The sequence below is a fragment of the Artemia franciscana genome, chromosome 15 (assembly GCF_032884065.1).
Source record: "Artemia franciscana chromosome 15, ASM3288406v1, whole genome shotgun sequence".
Taxonomy (NCBI): Eukaryota; Metazoa; Arthropoda; class Branchiopoda; order Anostraca; family Artemiidae; genus Artemia; species Artemia franciscana.
Genome location: NC_088877.1, coordinates 18572888 through 18599255, shown reverse-complemented (window position 1 = coordinate 18599255; position 26368 = coordinate 18572888). Strand labels below are relative to the sequence as shown.

Here is a 26368-nt window from a genome sequence, read left to right as displayed (position 1 = left end):
ATAATTTGGTTGCTCAAAGCCTGCTGTTCAAAACGATCATTTAATCTTGCCAGGTTAGACTGGATAGGCTTGAAAGAGCTCTCAAGGTCTTTCATTGATGACCCTAGAGTAGTCAAAGAAGATTCAATTGAAGATATGCGTTTATTATAGCTTTCAAGGGTCTTATCAACTAGACTACTAAGATCTAGACTGAGGCCAGCATACACATCCTGCTTGATTGCATCCAGCTTATCTGAAGAAATAGTGGCATCATGTTGAATGAATGCCTGTTCCTCTTTCATTTTGGTCACAGCCTCATCTACCTGGGTAGAGATCTTGGCCAATATGAGGTCATCAAGTAACCCTTTCACTGAAGATTTAAGGCTGTCAGGATGCAGTGAATCTGCTAACATTTTGTGTTTAATTTTTATATTATTCATGTGGCTAGTCAGGATGAGTATTTGCTCTGAGACAGATTCTGATCCAGAGAATTGGAGTGAGCTGTCTGACCTAAGTTCACGGGGTGGCTTGATTTGACCTTTCATTACTTACTTAATGTGAACAACAAGACAGGTACAGAGTAAGCAGTAGTATATGGCAGGCTGGGTATAAGGCAGGATATGGTTCACAATCTAGCAGCAAATTTCAAATAACAAAGCAGGAGCAAATTAAAATTAGCATAGGTCTCACCTGATGAGTCCCCTCTTACACCCCAGGGGTAGGGGCTGCTAAGTATGCCTGCCTTTACCCACTGGTAGGCAGGCAGAACCAGTACTTCGGGCTGCTTAAAGCGTTGTTGGTAATGCCACAAGACTTCAGATTACTCCAGTTAATATTAACACGTCTTTTCAATTTTTAAATTTGGCGCCGATTCTGTTGATTATAAAGTTTGAACAGATGAATTAAATTTAACACGGTTTATTCGTTGAATTTTCCTAAGGAGTAAAAGGTTTAACTCTGTTGATTATTTAGTTAGCTAGGTTACATTGAGCTAACTTTTTTCAACTTAAGTTCGTTTAGGTTCACTTAGCGTGGCCCTTCATGCTAAGTGAAACAAAACGAGCCTAACGTTAAAGCAGTTAACTCAGTGTAACCTATCCTAAGATTCAATTATGCTGCCATCTATAACTAAAGCTGAAAAGATGGTAATCTTTTATGACTTAAGGTAGTGAAAACGTGTCACTATCTAGACTTTTAAACGCAAAACTCACTGAAAGTTCTTTGATTGTCTTCATGTGGCTGCCTCCGTAGTACCCTGTGGCTGGTCATCGAAAGTAGTTAGTTTATTGTATGTTTTCGATCAATATTAATTGTACACTGGAGGGATAAACATTAACGAATTATTTGAAAAATGCTAAGATGAAGTATTTCAAGAAAGTATGAGCACATGATAGTGTTATTGTAGCATTGAATGCTGACAAAGACCAATATTTGAACTATGAAACCTGCACTAGTGATAACACCATTGGGAAAGTATGCGTGCAATGTCATGACAGTGACAGATTAAATTTTTTGGAGTACAGAAACAATTCAGCTCTTATGATTGTGGATATATGAGAGTGAGATCTCCAGAGATGATACTACTCAAATAAAATGCCAACATAAAAATAATAGTCGTTGAAGTGGGGCATCTTCTTGCTAGTGCTTCTGGTAACACGCTACCCAGTGATAAACCTTATTGTTGCATTGAATTCTGATAAAGACAAATATTTGATCTACGAAACAAGCACTAGTGGTAACATTATTGAGAAAGTATACTTGCATTGTCATGATTGTAGGAGATTAAATTTCTTGGGAGTACGAAAAACTTCAACTCTTATGATGGTGTATATGCGAGAGTGAGATCTCCAGAGATAACATCGCTTAAAGACAATGCCAGCATAAAAATGATAGTCGATGAAAAGGGGCATCTTCTCGCCAGTGCTTGGGGTAACACGTTATCCAGTGATAATTCCTATCACCAGCTTTCGGGTATTGCATTCAACGGAAGTTCAAAAGTAGACAACGTACTCCTCTACCAATACCGAAAACCGCATCGTGCCTACGTGCCGAAACCGTTACCTATGTGAATATAATGTGGTAATAGACAATGAAATCACAGGCAAAATAAAAAGGGACATTGGCATATAATATCACCAAGGAATGTAAAGATAAATCAGTGAAAACCACAGTGCCCGCAAACGCTACTACTACCATTGACAGTTTATCAAGAGATACAGTCAACGAATCCAATAATACATATGATAAAACTCACATTGAACCTGTAGCTGAAACCATTTTAAAACGCCGTTTATGACACAAAAGTGGAGTAAGTGCCATATCAAGAGAAAACATAATGAACCATTTAATGGAAAGAATTTAAATATTTGAATTTTTTATTGATGATTCTAATAACATTTAACATTGCATATGTTATTATTTGAAAAAAAATCTCGTTGCATTACTTTGTTGTTTCCGTTATCTTTTAGGGTCCAACGTTTAGAATTGTTGTTCAAAAACTCAGAGATGCAAGAACAGGAATTTTCGGACTGAACACTACTACCGGGCTCAGAGGTGGTATTTATTTCATCTGTTCAAACTTTGCAATAAACAGAGTCCAAGTTATTCATTCTTGAGAAAAATCATTGTATAAACCACGTCAAATCTAGTTCGTCAGTTCAAGCTTTATGCTTAACAGAGTTGAAACTTTTAGTCCTTAGAAAAATTCAAGGGATAACCCGATTCAAATTTAATTCATCTATCAAACTGTATAATGAACAGAGTTAAACCTTTTAGTCCTTATGAAAATTCAAGGATCAAACGATTCAATATTTAATTAATCTGTTCAAACTTTGTAATCAAACGAGTTAAAGCTCTTCATTTTTGGGAAATTCACTGAATAAACCACTTTACATTTTATTTATCAGTTCAAACTTTATACTCAACAGAGTTAAACCTTTTAGTCCCTAGGAAAATTCAAGGAATAAACCGTGTCAAATTTTATTCATCTGGTCAATCTTCAAAATCAACAGAGTGAAACCTTTTAGTCCTTAGGAGAATTCAAGGAATAAACCGTGACAAATTTAATTCATCAGTTAAAACCTTGCAATCAAAAGAGTTAAAGCTTTACATTCTTGAAAAAAGTATTTGAACAAACCTCGTCAAATTCAATTCATCAGTTCAAACTTTATACTCAACAGAGTTAAACCTTTTAATCCCTAGGAAAATTCCAGGAATAAACCGTGTCAAATATTATTAATATGTTCAAACTTTGTAATCAAAAGAGTTAAAACTATTCATTCTTTGGAAAATTCGCTAAGTAAACCATGTCAAATCTAATTCATCTGCTCAAACATTATAAGCCAAAAGTGTTTCTTATTAATTATTATGTTAAGTTTGTTTTTTGCAAAAGTGCTTTTTATTGTATTTTTGATACTCAGTTACCTATTAAAAGACTCGAAATTTACCAAGTAGCTGAGTTTGTTCTATACAAAAGTTCTATGTTTTTTGGTATTCAGCTAGCAAGTAAAACACTGGGAATTTATCAACTACCTAAGTTTATTGTAGTTAAAAGTGCTTTTTATTAAATTTTTCATATTCAGTTAGCAATTAAGACACTCGGAATTTACCTACTGGCTGAGTTTGTTGTATGCAAAGTGGTTTTTTTTATTAATATATTGGTACTCAGCCAGCAATTAAAGACTCAGAATTTACCAAGTAGCTGAGATTGTTGTAGTCAAAAGTGGTTTTATCAATTTTTTGGCATTCAGCTAGCAAGAAAACACTTAGAATTTATCAACTCAGTGTATTGCAGTCAAAAATCTCTTTTATTAATTATTTTGGTACTCAGACAACAAGTTAGTTTAATAACATACTAGTGAGAATGTATTTACTAGCTGAGATTATTCTATGCAAACCTGCTTTTTGTTCATTTTTTTCGTATTCAGTCACCAATTAAAAGACTCGGAATTTACCAAGTAGCTGAACTCTCTCAGTTTTATTGTAGTCAAAAGTGCTTTTTATAAACTTTTTATAAACTTGTTTTTTTCGCTATTTTTTATTTTTAAATTTGTTTCTATTTTTCTTTATTATTTTTTTTGTTATTTTTTCGTGGGGAAAGGGTTTGGGAAGAGGCAATGGGTGCTTTTGGAGCTGGGACATGGATGACCATAACTTTCCTCTAATAAAATGCCATAACAATTGATCCATTGGGGAACATAGGTTTGCAGGTTTACTTTACCCAAGCACGTGTCATGAAAAACAAGGGCGTAGCCGATTTGTCGCTTTTTGATTCATTAAAATTTGTTTCGTATTATAAAATGTGTTGGTATATTTTACCCAAGCGGACGTCATAAAATCAGTTTCATTCAGCCCAAGCAAAAATTTATTCATGACTAGTGACCTAAATATGTGCTCATTTAAGTATGCTAATGATGTATACTCTGTAATATGCTAATGCGGTTTATGGTATATGCAATCAGATTTCGGCTATAATCTTTAGTTCTTAAGGCTGTATCCTCCGGAGTGTTGCCCTTCCCCCTACTGTTGCTATGCAACAATAGTGGTCTTTTGTCCAAAGATTTACATCTGTAATTTTCTAGCCGATCAGGATTTGTTTTGCCCTGTTCCCTTGGTATCCTACCAACCATACCCCTCTGCCCCCATAACAAAATGTTCAATCATTTTGACCTAGAGGATTGTCCCTAAAAGTCTGAAGTCAATGGACAGGGGACACCCAAGATTGAAAATATCCCTCTTTTCCCACCATGAAACATATATGTAAATAATTGGTAATGTTTATACTATACGGCCCTTCACGCGCAGAGATATGCGAAAGGGAGGGCCTTTGAGCACAGCCCCTTCAAAATCGTAATTCTTTCCGAATATCTTGGCACATCTTATTCGAACTATCAAATAAAGAGAATGCTGAGGGGATGTTGAAATAAATTAAAAAAAAAACACTAACTATAACTATTGTATTTAAATTATATATTTTAATTTTTGCGCCAGAGGCATGAAAAAAAGAAATATTCATTATATTAACCAAAACCAAAACTTTGATATTCAAAAACGAAAACCAGTAGAAACAAATTCCTATAGTCAAACTCAATAGTTCAAACTCAAAACGACCAAAAATTAATTTTAAAGAATAAGTGAAACTCAATACGAAGAGAAATTAAAATGTTCGATTATAGAAGACCGAGGTAGCAGTTAATGAACACTGTGTTTCTCTTTAGTTTGCTAAATTCAAAATCATTTCCCAATAAAATATACTTAGTGTGGAATGAACTGGAATGAGGCTGTCTTAATAAAACAGTATAAGTGTTTTTCTCTTAGTGCCCGATTACAGATATGGATGATTAGATGGATGTCAACTTTTTCTTCTTTCCCAAGGCTACTTCCCAAGATTTATGATAAAGCAAGATATATTATTATGGGATTTAAATCTATCGCTAATTAAGCCAACAATTGATCTTAAATTACTTTATACACTTTATTTTGCATCTTTAACGTTTCTTCAGCTATACTCTTTGTTTCTCCTCTTTCTATGCTCTATACTCTTTCTATACCCTTTGCATGCTCCTCTTTGTTTCTTATTCAACTTCTTATCATCGCCGAAACGTGCGTGAAATTCAATTTTCTTTTACTGTGTCTGTTTATTGCTTATCACATTATCTGGAACCTGGAATGCACTTCCTGGGTCACTTCATTGCTGTCCGTGTAATTCTTTTACGACCATTCGGAAAATAGTAGTACATTGGTCTTTACTGGCATCTTTCTTCCTTAAATGTGTTGAAAGCGTGAATTATTTTTGTTTTTCTTCTGCGATTCTATTTGAAGTTGTGGAAGTAATTACACTTGTTTCGTTCCCCGTTTTTCAGCCAGGCTAGGGGCCTTGCCGGGGACGATGATATTCTATGGGTTGTTGATTTACAGTGACCCTGGGCTCCGTTCTTTGTGACTCTTTCGTCTTTTTTCCTCTTTATTTTTGTGCAATCTCTGCTTTGGAAGTTGAATGACAGGATCTGACGCAGTGACACAGAATCGTACGATTTCTTTCCGGAAACTGTTGCTAGGCTGGTTAGTTACTTTTTTAGATTTAAAATTTTTTTTATACAGCAAACTCCTGGAATCAAATGACTGTACATAAATATTACAAAAAAGGGTACACCGTTTATAATATATAAAGTAGTAAAAAGAATGATAAAGTCGCTTAGGGGATTATGTCGTAACGTGAAGTATATCACACCTCTTACTATTTAAGAGAGTGAGTTAAAAAGTCACAAGTTGACCTCATACATGTTAAATCTGGTCTTAAATAATTAATCAGACCCCACTGTCTTTTCATTTAAAAACCAATGGAAAGAAAGAATGAGCAAATTTGTATTTTCTTTACTGTCTGGAGAACATTTTGCTCCCCCTTGTTTTTCCGTTTTTTTTTCATTGAAAGTACAAAAAAAGCCATGTTCCAATGAACTTACCAAAAAAGGCATTTCTCAAATTCTTAAACTAATATTTGAAGGGGTCTCTTCTATTCTTCTTCCACGGAGGTATTATTTTACCCACTTCCTTAATTTTAAATGGACTGCCTTATAAGCCAAACTTGGATGACGCAGTGGCACCAATTCACAGATATAGGGACAAGCGTGAGGATTTTTTTTTTTAGATTCTTTAAAATCAAAATACAAAATAAGAGTGTTCTTAAAAAAATTTTGAGCAACTGCTTCCCCTGTTCCCTCCCAATATGTGCCCTTCTTTCCGATTCTGTACGAATTCTTTCCAGAAACTGTTGCTAGGCTGGTTGGTTACTTTTTGAAATTTAAAACTGTTTTTATACAACAAACTCCTGGAGCCAAATGGCTGTATACATAAATTTTACAAAAAAGGGTGCACCGTTTATAATATATATCGAAGTAAAAAGAATGATAAAGTCGCTTAAGGGATTATGTCATGACTTGAAATATATCCGACCTCTTACTATTTAAGAGAGCGAGTTAAAAAGTCACATGTTGACCTCACACATGCTAAATCTGGCCTTAAATAATTAACCAGACCCCACTGCCTTTTCATTTAAAAACCAATGGAAAGAAAGAATGGGCAAAATTTATATCTTTATTTACTTCCTGGAGAAAACTTTGCTCCCCATTGTTTTTCTATTTTTTCAATGAAAGCACAAAAAAGCCATTTTCCAGTAAACTTACTAAAAAAGGCATTTCTCAAATTCTAGCAGGGGGGATCTTGGTGGGCTAATATACCTCCGCCCCGCTGCTTTCCCTCAATTGATGTCACTGAATGGAAGCCCTAGTCTTGGAAAAAGATATATGTTGACCTTGTGTGAAGATGACATTTTCTTGGGGGGGGGGATCTGGATCCAGGACCTTTCCTGCAATGCTTGTACACTGGTAACCTTATAATGTATTTATAGGCCCAAGTCATCCTGAAGTATCCTTAAACTAATGTTTGAAGGGGTCTCTTCTATTCTTCTTCCACGCGGGTATGATTTCCCTGACTTCCTCAATTTTAAGTTGACTGCCTTATAAGCAAAACTTGGATGGCACAGTGGCAGCAATCCACAGATATAGGGACAAGGATGAGGATTTTCTTTAGATTCTTTAAAATCGAAATACAAAAAAAGACTGTTTTTCAAATTTTTTGGGGCAATTGCCTCCCTTGTTCCCTCCCAATATGTGCCCCTAAGATTGTAGAACAATAATTTTCTGCGGTAAAGTGCTGTTAGCTGTGAGCTTATTTCTAAACTCAATGATATTAGCATTGAGCTTAGTGGGGCATAATGGTCGTACACAAATCCCTGGGAACTAAGTTGGTTTACTTCACATAATGAGTCAAGAGCACAATCATCCAGGTAAGACATAGTTTTCTGCTAGCAAGAATAAACTGTAATTTGGTACAACGATTGTGAACTGTTTTTGCTAAGTCATCCAAATTAACGAAACTTTAACAAAATAAGAGACCTCGCTGATATTTTTTACAATACCTTAAGCTGTTATTTTCTTCATGTATTCATGTGCGCTATAACTCTTAATCTGAAACATTGAAACCACAGTATAATACAAAAAAAGAAAAAATGGTCTTGCGAAACATTATCTTGTCAGTTTTAGGTATAAATCATAAATAAAATGATGAAAGTTGTCAATAATTCGCCTTGTGCTTATTGAAGTCTATTACGTAGAGTTATATGATCCTAAGCGCTCCGTAGTGCAAAGAGAAGAAGAAGAGGTTTAAATTAAAATAAAAATCATTGCATGGGCTATGTATTTAAAATTTCTATGAGAGCTGACAACGTCAAAGGTCAACGTCGTTGCTTTGAGCAGCATCAACAGCACCGCCGTGCAGGCCACAGAGAGTTTTCTGACGAAGGAAAATTATCGGAGGATATTGTGTAATAAACAGGCTGCTATGGCGGTCGGCAATTTTGTTCGAAGCGTATCACGCTTGGACATTTTATTGATTGTTTGAATGTACTTTTTGCTAATAAACTAAGGATTTATGTTTACCTGCCAGTAGGTATGGATTCTGTCCCTTCCCCCGTTCATAGAGTTGACGTATTATAGGAATTTTTTTTTATTCCGCGCTTTTATTTCCTTTTTTCCTCTTGAGAAAAGAGAATTTCAATTTCAACGTTCTAGAATATCAAGGAAAAGTGCTGTTCTCCAAGGGGCACTTGTATATTCTGTCGTTGAGAGCAAAGTCTTGTCTTTTGATTCTATCGATATGTTTTGAAAATCCATGATTCTGTACTCATTTACAGATCCCGTTGCGAAACAATATCAGATTCAGATGTATGCCACTTCAAATGAGCTATCGTGCGCAAATTTTTTCCGCGCAGGAGGCTCTAATCACCATAGATTTTTTTCTAGTTCCTTGTTGCCTGTTGTTCTGTTTACTACGTTTTAGCTGTCGGCTGCTGTAACGTTCATTTTAATATGGTTTATATGGTGAAATGGGATCATATGAAGTATATTGGTTCATGTTTTAAAGTACCGAGAATTCAGTTAAAAAGGCTTAGAAGAACAAAGTCAAAAATAATTGGAACTCCAGGCAAACTTTATCACCAAAGTACGTATGCAAAATTTTGTTTCAAGCTGTGAAATCAGGGCTATACTTAGCAGATGATCAGGGGCTTCACCTGCCTGTAAGTTTTAATATTTATGAAATATACTCTCATGAAGATTAACAGTAACCGGGAAATGCTAAAAAAAATTGCCTCGGCCCTTTGTTTTTGTCCCACTAGAGAAAGGTTGGCCCTTGTCCCTCCCCCCTTAATTAAAAAATTGAAGGTTATTGAGTAGGTCTATTAACCAGAAAAGACAGATATGGGGGAAATGACCTTATGTTCGCCTCTAGGTCAAGACATTATGTTATTAAAATCTTGACGCGGGTCGCAAAGATTTGCTGACTTAGTTTTTAAGGTAAATTAAATGATATGAATAAAATAGCTTACGTCATTTTAGTCGGAAAAAAACAAAAATACTGACTACCCATGTCCCGTAATCTCAACCTGGGTCTGTTGTCGCTTTAGTTTCCCGGCTAAATATAATATGACATTAACAATACATTATTATAACAATCAGAGAAGAAAAGTCTATTTAAAACACCCGTAAACGAAAACCCATTGCCCCCCCATAAATTTCTGATAAATAAACTAGGCTATTCCAAATCCAATCTGACTGACTACGAGGTTTTTGTTGTTGTTTTTTTTATTTTTTATTTAATATTCATAAATTCGCAACGCCATGCATTAAATACCTGATTATCCGGTAGTCTTTTATCGAGACTTTAGATGACTGTTGAATCTTCTTTTTAAAAAGTCAATATAGAAACTAATTTGATCGTCAACGATGTTAAACTTGACAATGCCAAATTTACCGTTACCGTCGATTAAGACAGGTTCGATTTATGATGATTTTTTTTCTCTAAAATTTAAGGGTCCGGCTGTTAAGACGAAGCTGTAGCTGTAGACTTAATCCAGTAGGCTACAAAACCGCTAAGAAATTGAAACAATCTGCCTCAGCTGTGATGACACATTCTGTCTTGATAAAAACTTTACCCGATTTCATTGTGTTTTTTTTTATTTGTTTTAAATTAACAGGCGAATTATGCATGTCAACATAATTATTTCTTCTTAGTTTTAGCTAAGTTAGTTTTCGCGGAATTGTCAGGTGATAGTTGCGAATCAAAACATTTTCAATCATGATTGTATGAAACCAAAAATATAACTGTGGTAAAGAATAAGATTTTGGCTTAAAAAATGCAGAAATTGCCTCAGGCAAAGGGTTGGCTATCGTATCTTGAAGTTTAACTCAACGCAAAAACAGACTAAGTTCAAGCTACGGAATTCCGGTGACTCCGTGCAAAAATAAGCTAAGTCTTGACTCGGTTTAAAAAAGAGCTATCTCCTGATTCGATGCAAAAATGAGCTCAGACTTTCACAATAAATAGTTCGGTGTGAAAACTATCTAAGTTCTAGCATTGGAATTTCAATGGCGTGGTGCAGAACAAATATATGCTGTCTCAGTGCTAAATGATCCAAGTCCAAGCTGCGGATTGCCGTGGTGAACATTAGAAAGTTAGAAACATCTTATTTGAATAGGTGTTTTGAGCAAGAATTGCCTAATTTCTTTGATCAGAAAGGACTGAACGGATGAATGAAATCTACAACGAACAGAAATTAGAATGAATAAGCAAGTCAAACTTAAAACAATCAGATAATTCAGTACAAAAACAGACTAAGTTCAAGCTACGGAATTCCGAAAGATTGATTAGGTGAGTAGGTTTACTCACCTTGGTAGTATTACTAGTAAAGACGGTGGGGGCAGCGAAGATATTAAAAGTAGAATAGCCAAGGCTCATGTTTTTTTTTCACAGACGAAAAAAAAGTTTGGAAGAATTGGAAGATAAGTCTGCAAACCAAGATTAGAATATTGTAAGCTACAGTGATGACAGTGGTTAAATATGGCTCTGAAGCATGGGCGCTCCGAAAAGCAAATGAACATTTACTAGATGTTTCCCAGAGAAATTGCCTACGCATTGTTCTGGGTACCCGGCTGACTGGCAGTATTTCAAACTGTAGGCTGTATGAAAAATGTGGTTGAATCCCGCTTTCTAGTGCTATAATGAAATAAAGTTTGAGATGGGTAGGCCACGTTCTGCGGACGAAGGATGACAGATTCCCAAAGATGTCCTTTTTGGACAACCGTCTAGGGCTAATTTGAAAAAAGGTCGCCCTCGTCTGAGGTGGGAGGATGTCATAAATAAAGATCTAAAGGAAATGCGAACTTCTTTGGAGGGTGTAAGGAGGGAGGCTTTGAATAGATCGGGCTGAAGGAGAAGCGTGCGTAACTGTGTTGGCCCCAGCCGGGTTGGTGCTGTGGTGAGTTATTAGTAGTAGTAGTAGTACTACTAGTAGTAGTAGTAGTAGTAGTAGTAGTAGTAGTAGTAGTAGTAGTAGTAGTAGTAGTAGTACTTGTGTTTTTTACGCCAAGCACTCAAGTGCTTCATTTAATTAGAACCTGTTTCTTTGACGTTCAATCCCAACCAAATATCATAAAATGTTATTTATTGCATAAAAACTATCCGAATATTTTACTCCCCCCACCCCCACCCCCAGTGTGCAAATGTATAGCCCAAATTATATATTTCCTATCTATTCTGTCACTTGTCTTTGTCTTGTCTCACGCTAAGCTGAAAGAAACTAAACGAAGAAACCTGCTTGTTCGCGAGTTTTACACAGCATAAACGTGAGTGATTGGCGTATAATACATAAGGACCCCGTGTTGTTTTACTTCCTGTTGATTTTATACATGATCATTCTTTGGCAAAAAATGCACAAGGTACTTATCTCTTACACCCCCCTCACACACTCCAGAATTACGCTGTGTGAAACTCGACTACAAACCGGTTTCATCTGTCTATGATAAGAGACAATTAGCTGACGCTCAGTGGAAAACAAATGGTGAATGACAGAATATATTAGACTCGCATAATTTTGGTTATGTATTTGCACATTAGGGGGGGGGGGGTAAATATTTGGACTGCCTGAAGTTAGAAAACAATTCTTACTTCATCATATGCAACATAATGGTAGCTAACACATTTTGTATGGAGTCCTGCTATACTTTAACCCCCCCACCTAATATGCAAATTTATAGCCCAAATTTGTTTTTGAACTATTATATTTTCGTCATATTTTGGTATTTTTTATTAGGATTAGCCTAACTTCACTTCTTGAGTGTGGTGGGTATATGGAATAAGTACTATACACAATTGTAAACATTTATCTTTACAGAGCTTTAAAGCTCTACAGTAGGGTTATCTGCTCGTTTTGTTGTTTGGAAAGGGGCAGATGCCCTAAAAGGATGTATTTTAATGCCAAAACATCCTAACTGTCATTGGGCTTTCAGGTAAATACAGGATTAGTTCAAAGGAAGAGGAAGAATTATTTCTGGTCTAAACTGTTATTATGAAAGCAAAGAGTAACTTTAAACCCCAAAATGAGCAAAATTTATTTCGCATAAAAGGGCGGCTGCCCTTTCCTCATCCTCACCTCCACCTCATAGTCCTAGAAACTTCGGATGATGCTCATTCGATCAGATATTGAGAGTTTTAGTCCGATCAGAACTAAGATTTCTGAGTCGAAAGTGATTGGAGACCAAACAGTCTCTGTTCTAAAGTTGTTTTAATATCTAGTCCCTTTGTTATCCATTAGGAAATCTGATCGAATTTTGAGGTATCTATTTTGCACTTTCTCTTTGGCTTCTCAATTCTGCTTGTGGGGAAATTTTCCATGGGAGGGCTTTTTTGGAGAGGATTTTCCTGCTGGGAGATTTTCCACTGGGAAATTTTCAGCGAGGAGAAATTTTCTGCAGGGGAAATTTTCCGGGGGAAACGCCGGTTCTCCTTGAGTCATATTCAGATCAATCATGCAACTATTGATAAACTGGAGTTGGCTTTTGATGTCCTTGATGTTTAGTTTTGGAAATCTCGTGCAAAAAAACACTATTTCTGTACCGCTATCGTTTGCCCACTGATTTGCTGAAATCAATGCCAAAAAAAATGACTTGTGTCCGGCCCTTTATAGCAGATGACAAATAATGCCGCTACTTTTCATTCATTCGGTAAACTCCTATCTTATACAATTCAATTGATAACGTGGAATAGCATGGATTGACAACGTGGATAGCTTGTTTAAGCGACCAACGGACGCTTTTTTATAGGGAGCCTTATTCGCCATGCGAATATGTCCGCATTCTTTACTATGTGTTTTATTATCTGTTAGCTAACCTCTACGTCAACCGGTTTCTTGGGTCTAGTTTCTTTGCTCAATTAAAAATCAGTATCGAGTTCACGTGTCTGATATTTTATTAGTTGTTGAGTTTTGATGGGAGAAAATTGTCTTTTATATTGATTAGGTTTCCAGCGCAAGTCGTCCAATTTACCAGTGTTTCTGCATTCAAAATCTAGCATACAGTCTTTGTTGTACTTAAGCAAATGTTTTTAAACTCATGATGAAATAAAAGTGTTTTTGTTTCTTTTTTATTCAGGTTTGTCTTTTGAATTCTATGTTCACTATTTGCAAATTGGTTGCTGTTAACCGTGGAACGTTCGCCATTCATTAAAACACAGCATTCCATTTTTATGCTACAACTGCAAATACCTGAATTGAAGTAAATTCTTTAAATAAGCATAATAGCTGAATAACGCACTTTTAATCAATTGAATTTAATTGTATTACTGGATTTGGCTTTGTTTTATAGGAACTGAACCTTTCCAAGGGAAGGGACTTGGTTTGGCCTTGCCAGTGGTTTTAACTCAATTAAGTTCACAATTTGACATACATTTCTCTTTGATTTTATTTAGAATTAAAAAATTGTTCAAGTAGAAGTGGAACTTAATTTAAAGAATCCAAATAGAAAACAGGGACACTTCCTTGTTAGCTAATACACACTCAAGAATTGAAGTTAATCATAATGAAATATACCAAAATGTGATGAAAATAGAATAGTTAGTGACATAACTCTGGAAACTATAACAAAGAATTATGGAAGGGGGCCGCCCAGACCGTATTATATTAGATGCGTAAGCTGAACTAACTTCACCTAACCAAAATACCAACTAAATACTTAATTAAGATATAGCTACAATGTAGTTTCCAATCGAGCCGAAGCTAATTGTCTGGTATGAAGACAGTGAAGCAGGTTATTGTCTTATGCTTGTGAAAACTAAATAAAAAAAAAAAACTTTTTTTTAACGGAAAGTAAGGAGCGGCATTAAAGCTTAAAACGAACAGAAATTACTTTGTATATGAAAGGGGCTGCTTCCTCATCAACGCCCCGCTCTTTACGCTAAGGTTTGACTCTTTCTCTTAACTCTATCTTTTAAAACAGTAAAAAACTTTAGCGTAAAGAGCGGGGCGTTGATGAGGAAGCAGCCCCTTTCATATACAAAGTAATTTCTGTTCGTTTTAAGTTTGATGTAGCTATTGGTATAAAAATTCAATTTTTTAAGTTTTGGTTACTATTAAGCCGGGTCGCTCCTTACTACAGTTCGTTACCACGAACTGTTTGATACAAATTCTCGAGTGTGTACTAGCTAACAAGGAAGTACAAAAAAAGAAAATGAACAACAAAGGCGAAATTGAAACACACATAACTCAATAGATGAGATCAATTTTGCCAATATTCAACCCCCCCCCCCCCCCCTATTGATAAAATATCATTTGCACTTTATTGGAAACTAAATGAATTTTTTTTCAAACTGGGAGGCTGCACCTACCATCTCGCCCCTGGAAACACTTTTTCCGATCATTTTGTTTGTTTTGATCAAAACATTATTGTTATGTGCTATGTATGAGAATAACGCTGTTGAGGTTAAGATAGGAAATGAGGTTAGCTGCAGGTTTTGTATTAAATCAAGGCCGTCAACAAGTTCTGTTGTAAGTGTCTTCAACGCAGTTACCTACCCTAATCTGACTATCATAAATTAAGGCATTATAGATCGAATCATCGAAAATTTTGAACTTGTTGAGACACATTATACATTCCTGTGTACAGTCGGTATGAAAGTTATTTAACACCGATGGGACATTCTCCTGACTTTTCAACATTTTTCGAGCACAGCAATTACAGACAGAGAATGAATCTATGGACATCCTCGTTCCAGCCTGTACAATCAATCACTTGTTCTAAAATTATTACAACATTACATCACAATCTTTCCTACTTGAAAGGGATCTTAGAGAATTCAATTGGTATTTTGTCTTTATCTGCTCGTAACAGTCACAATGCATTGTGGGGTATACATCCTTGATGTTAGCTATCTTATCAAGGCTCCCACCAAATAACTTCATTATTGTATTTTCATCGACAGAAACTCTGCTATTGCTATCACCATAGATGACGCCTTGACTATTACAATCGATTCTTCTTGATACTTTTTCTACATAATCACTTAGTTTCTTGTACGAACTCTCGACTGTTAGCGCAATAATTTGTCATATAATCTTAGATTTTGATACTGCCTTATATAAATTATTACAATGAACTTTATCGATCCTCTATGTAAAACTATTTTTAAAAGTTATTGTCTGTTTTATTTCTTAGTATTGGATGTGATCGTCTCCTACTAGGTTGCTAGCTACCATATAGGCTAGAGTTCGTTCTTTTTATTAGAACAATATTTACAGTAATTTTGATTTTATACTAATTTAACAGTATTTTTTTGCTGATTTCCTTAAGCCTAATTCTGTGAGGGGAATGTGCAAATAGTTAAGACGTTTCCTGTGTACAACAACATTCAATTCACAAACTGAAAGAAAGGAGTAATAGGAATAAGACATTTCTATGTTGTCAACTAGCCAAGTTTCTAACAGAAGTAGAATCTGTAAATTTGTGCTAGCTATCGTTCTTATCAGAGGCAGCGCTCTAGCGTTGCCTCCTATAGAATAACAGCTCCATTCTGAAAGAAAGGAGCTAATTATACACCAATCCCTAAGTTCATCAGAATCTTATATCCCAAATTGAAGAATGAGTATTCAGCCTTAAATCCAATATCAATGACCCTTGAGAATTCTTCGAATAATGAATTCCGCGTTATTCAAGCCAAAGGACAGTAAGTTTCCTACAGAGGGGTAGATGGTTCAAGATGGTTCTAATAGTGTGCTTGTTTTTTGATCTGACTAGTTTTAGGAGTTATGGATAATTGTATTTCTTAGTATGGGACGTGATCGTTTCTTACTAGGTTGCTAGCTGCCGCTGTAAATTGGATTACCAACAGCAAAAAGCCTATGGCTATTTCTTATTTGGAATAGTAAGAGACGAGCTTCAGCCTAAGGTCAATTGGTGCCATGGCTTGTTCTTTACTAGGTTTCAGCCATCTCTACAGCTATGATATTGATGAAACTTACATAATCACCATTTATAGTTAACCAGACCGATTCCTTCTAATTTTTTAGTGTTTTAACGAATTTATTATCATGTCTTATATGTAACTTACATTTCATAAGTCTCTGATACCCACTTGTCACGCGGGAGAGCGGGGTTCGGTTCCCGGTCTGGGAGAACTCTTTATATATTGAATTTAAAGCAATATCTTTTGAATTTAAAATTTTAAAAATAAATTTTAGTTATTTAGATTAATATGGGCAAGGGATCAAATTTCTTTGGTGGAATGAACTGTATCGATTCTTTATGTAAATTCTGACCCTTATAAAGCCGTTTCAACGACCCTTTGGAATTTTTTTAATAATAAATTCCTCGTGGTTCAAGACAAAGCACAGTTAGTTTCCTAAATATGGTATTGGACAAGGTGGTTCTAGTAATGTGCTTCTATTTTTTTTTTTACCTTGCTCTAGTTTTAGGAGTTATGGGTAATTTTATTTCTTAGAATGGGACGTGATCGTTTCTTACCATGCTGCTAGCTACCGCTGCAACCCGGATTACTAACAGGAAAAATCCTATGGCTGTTTCTTATTTGGAATAGTAAGAGATGATTATTAGAGAACGTGGCATCAAACTTAAGCCCAATATGTGCCATGGTTTGTTCTTTACTAGGCTTCAGCCTTCTCTACAGCTATGATACCGATGAAACTTACATAATCACCATGTATAATTAACCAGACCGATTCCTTATAATCCTAACTAATTCCTAACTAAACCCGAGTCCTAACCGAGTCTAACTAGACCGATTCCTTATATGTTTTTTGGTGTATTAACGAATTTATTATCATATCTTATGTGTAACTTACGTATCATAAGTCTTCGATGGTACAATGGTAAGCTTACCCACTTGTCACGCTACAAGACGGGGTTCGATTCCCCGTTGGGGATATATTGATTTAAAGCAATATTTCTTAAATTTAAAATATAAACTTGTTTTAGTTACCTCCTAGCTAAAGTAATCAAGATTATATGAATAACCACTGGGTTCAGTTCGCTTGGGCTTGGGTTTGTTCTTTACTATAATAATTCTCAAAAGGTGCTTGTTTTATCTGAATCGGATGCTTTATCAGCTGAATCCGATGATTCCTGATGTTATAATAACATAAGCTACTACAGTTCTATAGAAAAATGGAGTTTTTGGTAAAAAATTATTCTATTTTAAAAACTATTTTGTTTTTAATAACAAAAGGCACTAGATGTAGCAATTTCCTTTAAAATGAGCCATTAAACAACACTCTGTGATGTTCCAGTGCCAAGCTAGCTGCGGAAAAGAAACAAAAGAAAAGAAAAAAAATGCCGTATATGAAGAATATTGCAGCAACTTTTCTAGATTTTCAAGCCAATATATTTCCCTTGTTGTTCAAGCCAAGGGACGGGAAGTTTCCTATATAAGGATTTCTGACAAGGTGTCTGTGTCCCCCTTTATATGGATCATTTTGATGGACTTCGTCTTAAGAAGCACAGGAAATGCATTGGGAAATCATGGAAAATGGGGAGGAAAAAATCCCCTGGACTTAGATTATGCTGATGATTTAAGCATCCTAGATGAAAGTGTGAGCAAAATGAATGAAATTTTAGAGGTTTTGCAAGTTCAGGGTGCTAGAATAGGTTTGAAAATTAATGTTAAGGAGATTAAGTCACTAAGGCTAGGAATAAGTGAAGATGAAAAGGTGACGTTGGGTAACGAAAAAATGATCTGGTGGGTAGCTTTGCTTACCTTGGTAATATTATTAGTAAAGACGGTGGGAGTTGTGAAAATGTTAAAAGCAGAATAGCCAAGACTCACAGTTAAAAAAAAATTCAGAAGAATAAGAAGAAAAGTTTGTAAAACTTGATTAGAATATTTAGTACAACATCAATGTCTGTAATACATATAGAAAGTCTGTAATACACGATCAGAACAGTGGTCAAATATGGCTTCTGAAGTAATGGCGCTCCGAAAAGCGGCTGAAGATTTGCTAGATGTTTTCCAGAGAAATTGTCTTCGGATTGTTCTGGGTACGTGGCTAACTGACCATATTTCAAACAGTAGGTTATAGGAAAAATGTGGTTCAATCCCGCTTTCTATGGCTATAATGAAAGAAAAGTTTAGATGGCTAGGGCACTCTTCTATGGATGAAGGATGACAGATTGTCGAAGATTATCCTTTTCGGCCAACCGTCTAGGGCTAAACGGAAAGCAGGTCGTCCTTTTCTTGGGTGGGAGGATGTCATAAAGAAAGATTTAAAGGAAATGAGAACTTCCTGGCAGGGTGTAAAGAGGGAGGCTTCGAATAGGTTGGGATGGAGGAGGAGCGTGCGTAGTTGTGTTGGCCTCAAGTGGCTGGGTAATGCGGTAAGTTGTTAGTAATAGTAGTAGTAATTTTGGCCTGATGCCATCGAGGACTGGAGGAGACCACCTGGGGGCACTTGCGCCTTCAATTGGGTTGCAATTTACCATCAGATCGGTTTTAGCCTTTAGAAGAACAATATAATTTTAATTTTCGAACGGTCGAGCCTTCCCCTAAGTTTCTGTGACCATCCGTTCTGACGCGAGGAAAACAAGCATACAAAGAATTTTGGTGAAAATTCGTTCTTCATTAGGTCAATGCTTGCGTTAGACTGTGATTAAGGAAAAGATGAAGACAGTAAATTGCGCCTTAAGGAAAACTCTTTGTGGAACCACATGGTTTGAAAACCCATGAAGACCTTATTTTTTTCTTCTTTTCGTTTTGATTTAAACTTCGCCAAAAATAGACGATGGAATCAACTCCACAACAATCAACAATATGTATATATTTAAGATTTTTGACAGTTCTTTGGGAGGTTTATTCTCCCCTTCTTGGACGTTTGGACAAGGTACAGTTACCTTGTCCTATCTGACAGTATAACAATCTATGATGAATTTACAAGGTGTTTCTTCATTTCTTTATAGCTCAGGAACGGCAGCTTTCACCACAAACATCAACGTATGGGTGGCGTAAATATTGGCGCAAGCTGCGATTCATTCCACTATCATTGGGCCTGACCAGTATCGGAGTTGTGCTTCTGGTGGCGTTGCAGCAACTACGGAGACGAAAAAAAGACCCTCTTGAGACTCCTGATCTCATTGCTCAAGACTGGGAGGTAAGGCAACACTGGTTTCCATGTTAGGTGAAACAAAATTAGAAAGTATCGGTGTATAAAATTTTAAATGTAAGAATGGCCGTCGTTAAGGCACATTTGCAGAAATTTACCTTGAGATGGGGGGACACAGTTTAAAGTTCAAAACAAATTCCAAATCTTAAGGCTTCACGGGAAGGGGCAAATTTATCGAAATTGACAAATTAGTGTTATATTAGGGGCTAAGAGGTGGCTATAATTTTAAATTTACAACATTTATGGAATAATCTTGTTTATTCTTCATTTTCGAGGGACGAAAATAATAAAAATATTCGTAATTGAAAAGCCTGGGCCCTCTAAGGGTGTTCGGCTAATAACGGAATGTACTATGCTTATTGTCGCCAATTTCACGCAGTTATAGGGTAACGTACCGCCTTTTGGCTAGTCTCAATACAGTATCGACGTCATTTAATTAAAGCCTGTGGTATATGTGTTTGTTATGTCCGCATTCTGAGAACTATTTAATTTAAAGAAAAAAAAGTTCCAATCGACATCAGGTTAGACATTAATCAATATTCGTTTTTATGGCACTTGGTATTAACCAAGTGACATAGCAATCGCAAATTATGTCGGTCTGTCGGTCCCGGTTTTGCTACTCTAGGCACTTCCAGGTAAGCTAGGACGATGAGATTTGGCAGGCGTATCAGGGACCGGACCAGATTAAATTAGAAATAGTTGTTTTCCCGATTTGCCCATCTGTGGGGGGGGGAGAGTGGGGGGCCGTTAATTCGGAAAAAATAAAAAAATGAAGTATTTTTAACTTACGAACGGTTGATCAGATCTTAATGAAATTTGATATTCGGAAGGATATCGTGTCACAGAGCTGTTATTTTAAATCCCGACCGGATGTGGTGATATTGGGGGGGGGGGGGTTGGAAGGGAGAAACCTAAAATCTTGGAAAACACTTAGATTGGAGGGATAGGGATGAAACTTGGTGGGAAAAATAAGCAGAAGTCTTAGATACGTGATTTACATAATTGGAACGGATCCGCTTTATTAGGGGGGGGGGGGTAATTCTGACAAATTTGAAAAAATGACGTATTTTTAACTTACGAAGGAGTGATCGGATCGTCATTAAACTTCATATTTAGAAGGACCTCGTAACTCAGATATCTTATTTTAAATCTCAACCGGATCCAGCGTAATTGGGGGAGGGGCAGTTGAGGGGGAACCGTAAATCTCAAGATACGTGACTGACATAACCGGACCGGATCTGCTCTCTTTGGGGTAGTTGGGGGGGGGGGGGGTTAATTGTGAAAAATTAAAAAAATCAGGTATTTTTAACTTAATAACGGGCGATCGGATCTCAATGAAATTTGATATTTAGAAGGATATCGTGTCTCAAAGCTCTTATTTTAAGTTTCGACCGGATCTGGTGACATTGGGGGAAGTTTGGGGTGGGGGAACCTAAAATGATGGAAAACGCTTAGATTGAAGGAATCGGGATGTAACTTGGTGGAAAAAATAAGCAGAAGTCTTAGATACGCGATTTACATAATTGGAATGGATCCGCTATATTGGGGGGGGGGGGTTAATTCTGAAAAATTAGAAAAAATGGCGTATTTTTAACTTACGAAGGAGTGATCGGATCTTCATGAAACTTCGTATTTAGAAGGACCTTGTAACTTAGATCTCTTATTTTAAATCTCAACCGGATCCAGCGTTATTGGGGGGGGGGCAGTTGGGGGGAACCGGAAATCTTAGAAAATACTTAAAGCGGTGAGATCAGGATGAAACTGGATGGGAAGAATAAAAATCTGTCTAAGATACGTGACTGACATAACCGGACCGAATCTGCTCTCTTTGGGGTAGTTGGGGGGGGGGGGTTAATTCTGAAAAAAAGGAGATATTTTTAACTTACGAACGGGTGGTCGGATCTCAATGAAATTTGATATTTAGAAGGATATCGTGTCTCAAAGCTCTTATTTTAAGTCGTGACCGGATCTGGTGACATTGGGGGGAGTTTGGGGTGGGGGAAACTAAAATGATGGAAAGCGCTTAGATTGGAGGGATCGGGATGAAACTTGGTGGCAAAAATAAGCATAAGTCTTAGATACGTGATTTATATAATTTGAACGGATCCGCTCTATTGAGGGGGGGGGGGCTTAATTCTGAAAAATTAGAAAAAATGACGTATTTTCAACTTACGAAGGAGTGATCGGATCTTAATGAAATTTCATATTTAGAAGGACCTCGTAACTCAGATCTCTTATTTTAAATCTCAACTGGATCCAGTGTAATTGGGGAAGGGCAGTTGGGGGGTGCCGGAAATCTTTGAAGATACTTACAGCGTTGAGATAAGGATGAAACTGGATGGGAAGAATAAAAACCTGTCTAAGATACGTGACTGACATAACCGGACCGGATCTGCTCTCTTTGGTGGAGTTGGGGGGGGGGGGGTAATTTTGAAAATTGATGTATTTGTAACTTACGAAAGGGTGACCAGATCTTAATGAAACTTGATATTTAGAAGGATCTTGTGCTTTAAAGCTCTAATTTTAAATTCCAACCGGATCCTGTGATATGGGGGGATTGGAGGGGCAAACCAGAATTCTTGGAAAACGTGAAAATTGGATTATTTTTATCTTACGAATAGGTGATCGGATCTTAATGAAATTTGATATTTAGAAGGAATTCATGTCTCAGAGCTCTTATTTCAAATCCCGACCAGATCTTTTGACATTTGGGGGAGTTGGAGGGGGAAATCTTGGAAAACACTTTGAGTGGAGGAATCGGGATGAAGCTTGGTGGATAGAATAAGCAAATGTCCTTGATACGTGATTGACGGAACCGTACTGGATTCGCTCTCTTTGGGGGAGTTGGGGGGAGGGGTTCAGTGATTTGGCGAGTTTGGTGCTTCTGGACGTGCTAGGACGGTGAAAATTGGTAGGCGTGTCAGGGAGCTGCACAAATTGACTTGATAAAGTCGTTTTCCCAGATTCGACCATCTGGGGGGCTAAAGGGAGAGGAAAAATTAGAAAAAAATAGGTATTTATAACATACGAGTGGGTGATCGGATCTTAATGAATTTTGATATTTAGAAGGACATCGTGACTCAGAGCTCTTATTTTAAATCCTGACCGGTATTAAGCCTCTTATTTTCCTTTTAAATCAATATATTGATTCATAGAATTTTGTTAGAGCTCCTACCATATGATTTCTTGGCTCTTAGCTCGTCATGCCTCGTCACAAGTGCCTTAGCTCTTGTTTAATGGTAGAATTGAAAGTTTGAAACGGGGTTTCATTGGGTAGCTAAAGAATAATAGTACCTTTGGTAGATCCCTTTTCTTAATATTTGGTAAAATATAATTTATGAAAATTACTAGCTACATCTTACCCGTTCAAAACTGGATGCCTTATTCTACTAAAAAAAAAGGTTTATTTGAATTATTTTGAAAAACAAACTCCATGTGTCCAGGGATGTTTTATGTTATATCTAAATATTTCTGCAATAAGAGGGGATCTGTCTTCCTGAAGAACCAATCTTGTAATGTTGTCCGACCTTATCCCCTGAATAAGGGAAAATTAAGGGGTGAATTCTCAATCTGCTCCCAGCCCATCTATATCAAACAGTTCGTGCTAACAGACTGTAAGTAAGGTGCAACCCGGCTCAAAAGTAAGCAAAACTCTAAAAAGTGAAATTTTGTTACCAATAGATATATCAAAAGATGCTGATTTCAAATATATAAGTTTCATTAATTTCAGCCTTACCAATGAAAGATTACGAGCCTGGGAAAATTTGCCTGATTTTAGAAAAAAGGGGAAACACCCCCTAAAAGTCATAGCATCTTAATGAAAATCACTCCATCAGTTTCAGCAAATGATAGAACCCTGCTGTAGAGGTTTCAACGTACTATCTGCAAAAATGTGAAATTTTGTATTTTTTGCCAGAAGAAAGATCACAGATGTGCTTTTTCTTCCAAGGGTGATCGTATCGACCCAATGGTCCTATAATATCAGGAGGGGGCTCATTTGAACGGAAATCAAAAGTTCTAGTGCTCTTTTAGAGTAACAAAAAATTAGAGGGCAACTAGACCGCCCCCCCCACGCCGCTTTTTCGCAAAATCGTCTGATCAAAATTTTGAGATTGCCATTTTGTTCAACATACTTGAAAGACCGAATAACTGCTTCTTTGAAGATATCATGACCCCCTCCCCCCACATCCCTTGGGGAAAGGTCTTTAAGTTACAAAATCTGCCCATTGTTTACGTATAGTATTTGTTGTTAGGAAGTATACATACATTTTTCGAGTGTTTTTTTTTTGCGGGTGGGGTTTTCCACGGGGATAATTTTCCATGGGGAGGAAAGTTTCCAGGGGTTGAATTTTTCAGGGGAATTTTACATTGATGGAATTTGCCAGAATTCCTATGCGAAATTCTTCTTATGTCTTGCTTTCTCTTTGCCGACTCAATTTTACGCTTATATTGTCCGGGGTAAATTTTCACCAGGAATTTTCATCCGTGGGGAGGATGGTTTTTCCGTGGAGGTGTAGCCAGATTTCCCGGTATTATTTAAAAAACGATCAGAAATAAAGTAAAAAATACAAGTCTTTTCAAGTGAAAGTAAGGAGCAACATTTAAATCTAAAACGAAAAGAAATTATTACGTAAATGAGGAGGGTCGCTCGTCCTCAACGCCTCGCTCTTTACGCTAAAGTTTGAATTCTGTCCCAATTCTTTAAGAACAACTCCTGAAACACTATGTCCGTTTAAATAGAACAATAATAATTTATTGTTTTTTAAGTGCTAGAAAACTTTAGCATAAAGAGCGAGGTGTTGAGGAGGAGCAATCCCCTGATGTACGCAATAATTTCTGTTCGTTTTCAGTTTTAATGCTGCTCCTTACTTTCACTTGAAAAAACCTTTTTTTTTTTAATTTATCTGAATAACCTGTCCCTGAAAGTTAAAATTTGAACCTTAAAATTGGACTTTTCCAGGCTCTAGGTATAGACAAAAAAAGATATGCAGCACTAATAGAGACGATACTACTATTGTTAATAGCAATTACAGAGACACTAATGCAACATGCACTTATACAACACATAGATAGATAGATATTACGGCAAAGCCTCTTCGGGTCATGGCAAAGAAAGAAGCATATAGAGTAAACACTTATATAATGATGCCTTAGTAATTACTTATCAAAACAAACATCAGCAACACGTCAATAAAAGCAGCCATCGCTTCAAAAAATAAAGCAAAAGATTTACTAAAAATTTCTTATATGCAAACAATTTTCCGCCCTCGTAAAAATCTGTCTTTTTAGTTGGGTTACTTTTGAAAAGAATGTGCAATATTTGCGGTTCACACACAGACTAAACTTTCTTTGTTGTTCGTCCAATTCATGGGTTCGTCGAGGTTTGATCCTTAGTGGGGTGTATGATGCTTTTCTTCAATCGCAGGGAGGATAAAAACGCAAATGCTGCATTTTTAGACTACAATTTCTCCCCAAGGAAGTTCCCCTTTAACCCCCTGTGCGCAGTGCTCAGGTTTGATCTGGTCATTAGATTTTCTGACTGGTAAATTATGGTATCTTGAAGTAGTTCCTGTAATTTTTATTACTTTCTGAATTTTGTTGCCAAACTCTGTTTACGAACCCTAAATTAAGAATAAACTGGATAAAGAGATGATCTTAGTAACCGAGAAAATTGCCTTAGCTCCGCTTACCTAGGTTCTATTATTTGTATGGAAGGTGAAGGCGGTGGAGATTTAGAACGTAGTATAGACAGGGTACTTGTTTTTTCTTCTTCTTTGTAAATAGTTAGTAGATTAGAAAAAATAGGTGATTTTTGTCGGTTATTGGAAACATATTCAAGAATTACGCTTAGGTTACATCTCAGGAAACCGGTTTCATAGCTGCAGAAACAAGTGACGGATGATACAATGTATTGGAATTGTATAATTTGGGCTATTTTATGCACATCAGGGGGGGGGGGGCTTAGGTAAGGTAAGGTTTCCATAATTTTGTGTCTAAGGTATTATTTTATCATTATGTTTTGTTGTATTTCATTAGGATGAACCTAACTTCACTTCTTGGGTGTGTTTCGAATAACCGACAAGTACCAAAAAGGTTCCAGAGCTGAAATAACCTTTCTTTCATTGTAGATCTCGACAGAGGGATCAAGCTGCACAGCTTTTTGTTTGATACGCAGTCACTGAAATGAGTACCTACTACTCTCCGTAGACAATCTTCGTGGAGAACATCTAAAATACTTTCTTTTTGGAACTGCCCCCGTTTCAAAACAATGCCTCCTAATGATATGCTTCATACTATGGCTACTGAATAATAGAAGTTACTTGTTTCAGGTAAAATGTTATCGTATGATTCCCCTTCGGGCCCTGTCTCGAGCCTGGGGCTGGATTCATGCTGTAGATCTTCCAATATGGGCAAGGCGACCGTTATTGTCATGGTACTGTGATCTTTTTGGATGCAATATCAATGAAGCTGAAGTAGAAGATCTTCGCCATTATAAAAATCTTGGGGAGTTCTTTAGAAGAGGTTTGAAAGATGGCATGCGGCCTATTGCACCAACCAATTGTGTGGTAAGTTCAAAATAGTAGATACATTGATATTGTGCATAAGCCGTACGATTTACTGTGCAAATCTGATGATTTGTATCTTCGTGCAACTTTTTCACAGAAAGAAAGATGTTAATTTGATCTAATTCCCCCCCCCTCAATAATCCTTTGAGAAAAGTCATATGATAAGTTGTATTTTAAAATTGAGTTTGGACGGACAATACGGAGACAATTTACCCGTTTTGTGTGGCTCGTAAATACGCAATTTGTGTCCAGCTTATAAGTAGGTGTTATG

At 36.6% G+C, this 26368-nt stretch overlaps 1 protein-coding gene across 2 annotated transcripts in view; it reads left to right on the top strand.

The window, feature by feature from the left end:
• LOC136036132 (phosphatidylserine decarboxylase proenzyme, mitochondrial-like) overlaps positions 1-26368 on the top strand; it is a 63755-nt gene that overhangs the window by 25293 nt on the left and 12094 nt on the right. Inside the window, exons 1-3 of one of the 2 annotated variants that reach the window (XM_065718158.1) lie at positions 8835-9036; positions 19329-19519; positions 25861-26097. In XM_065718158.1, the coding sequence (XP_065574230.1) occupies positions 8904-9036; positions 19329-19519; positions 25861-26097 (561 nt within the window). In that variant the 5' untranslated portion in view covers positions 8835-8903. Of the gene's footprint in view, positions 1-8834; positions 9037-19328; positions 19520-25860; positions 26098-26368 lie in introns of those variants that run through there. The other variant, XM_065718157.1, reaches the window with a different exon arrangement.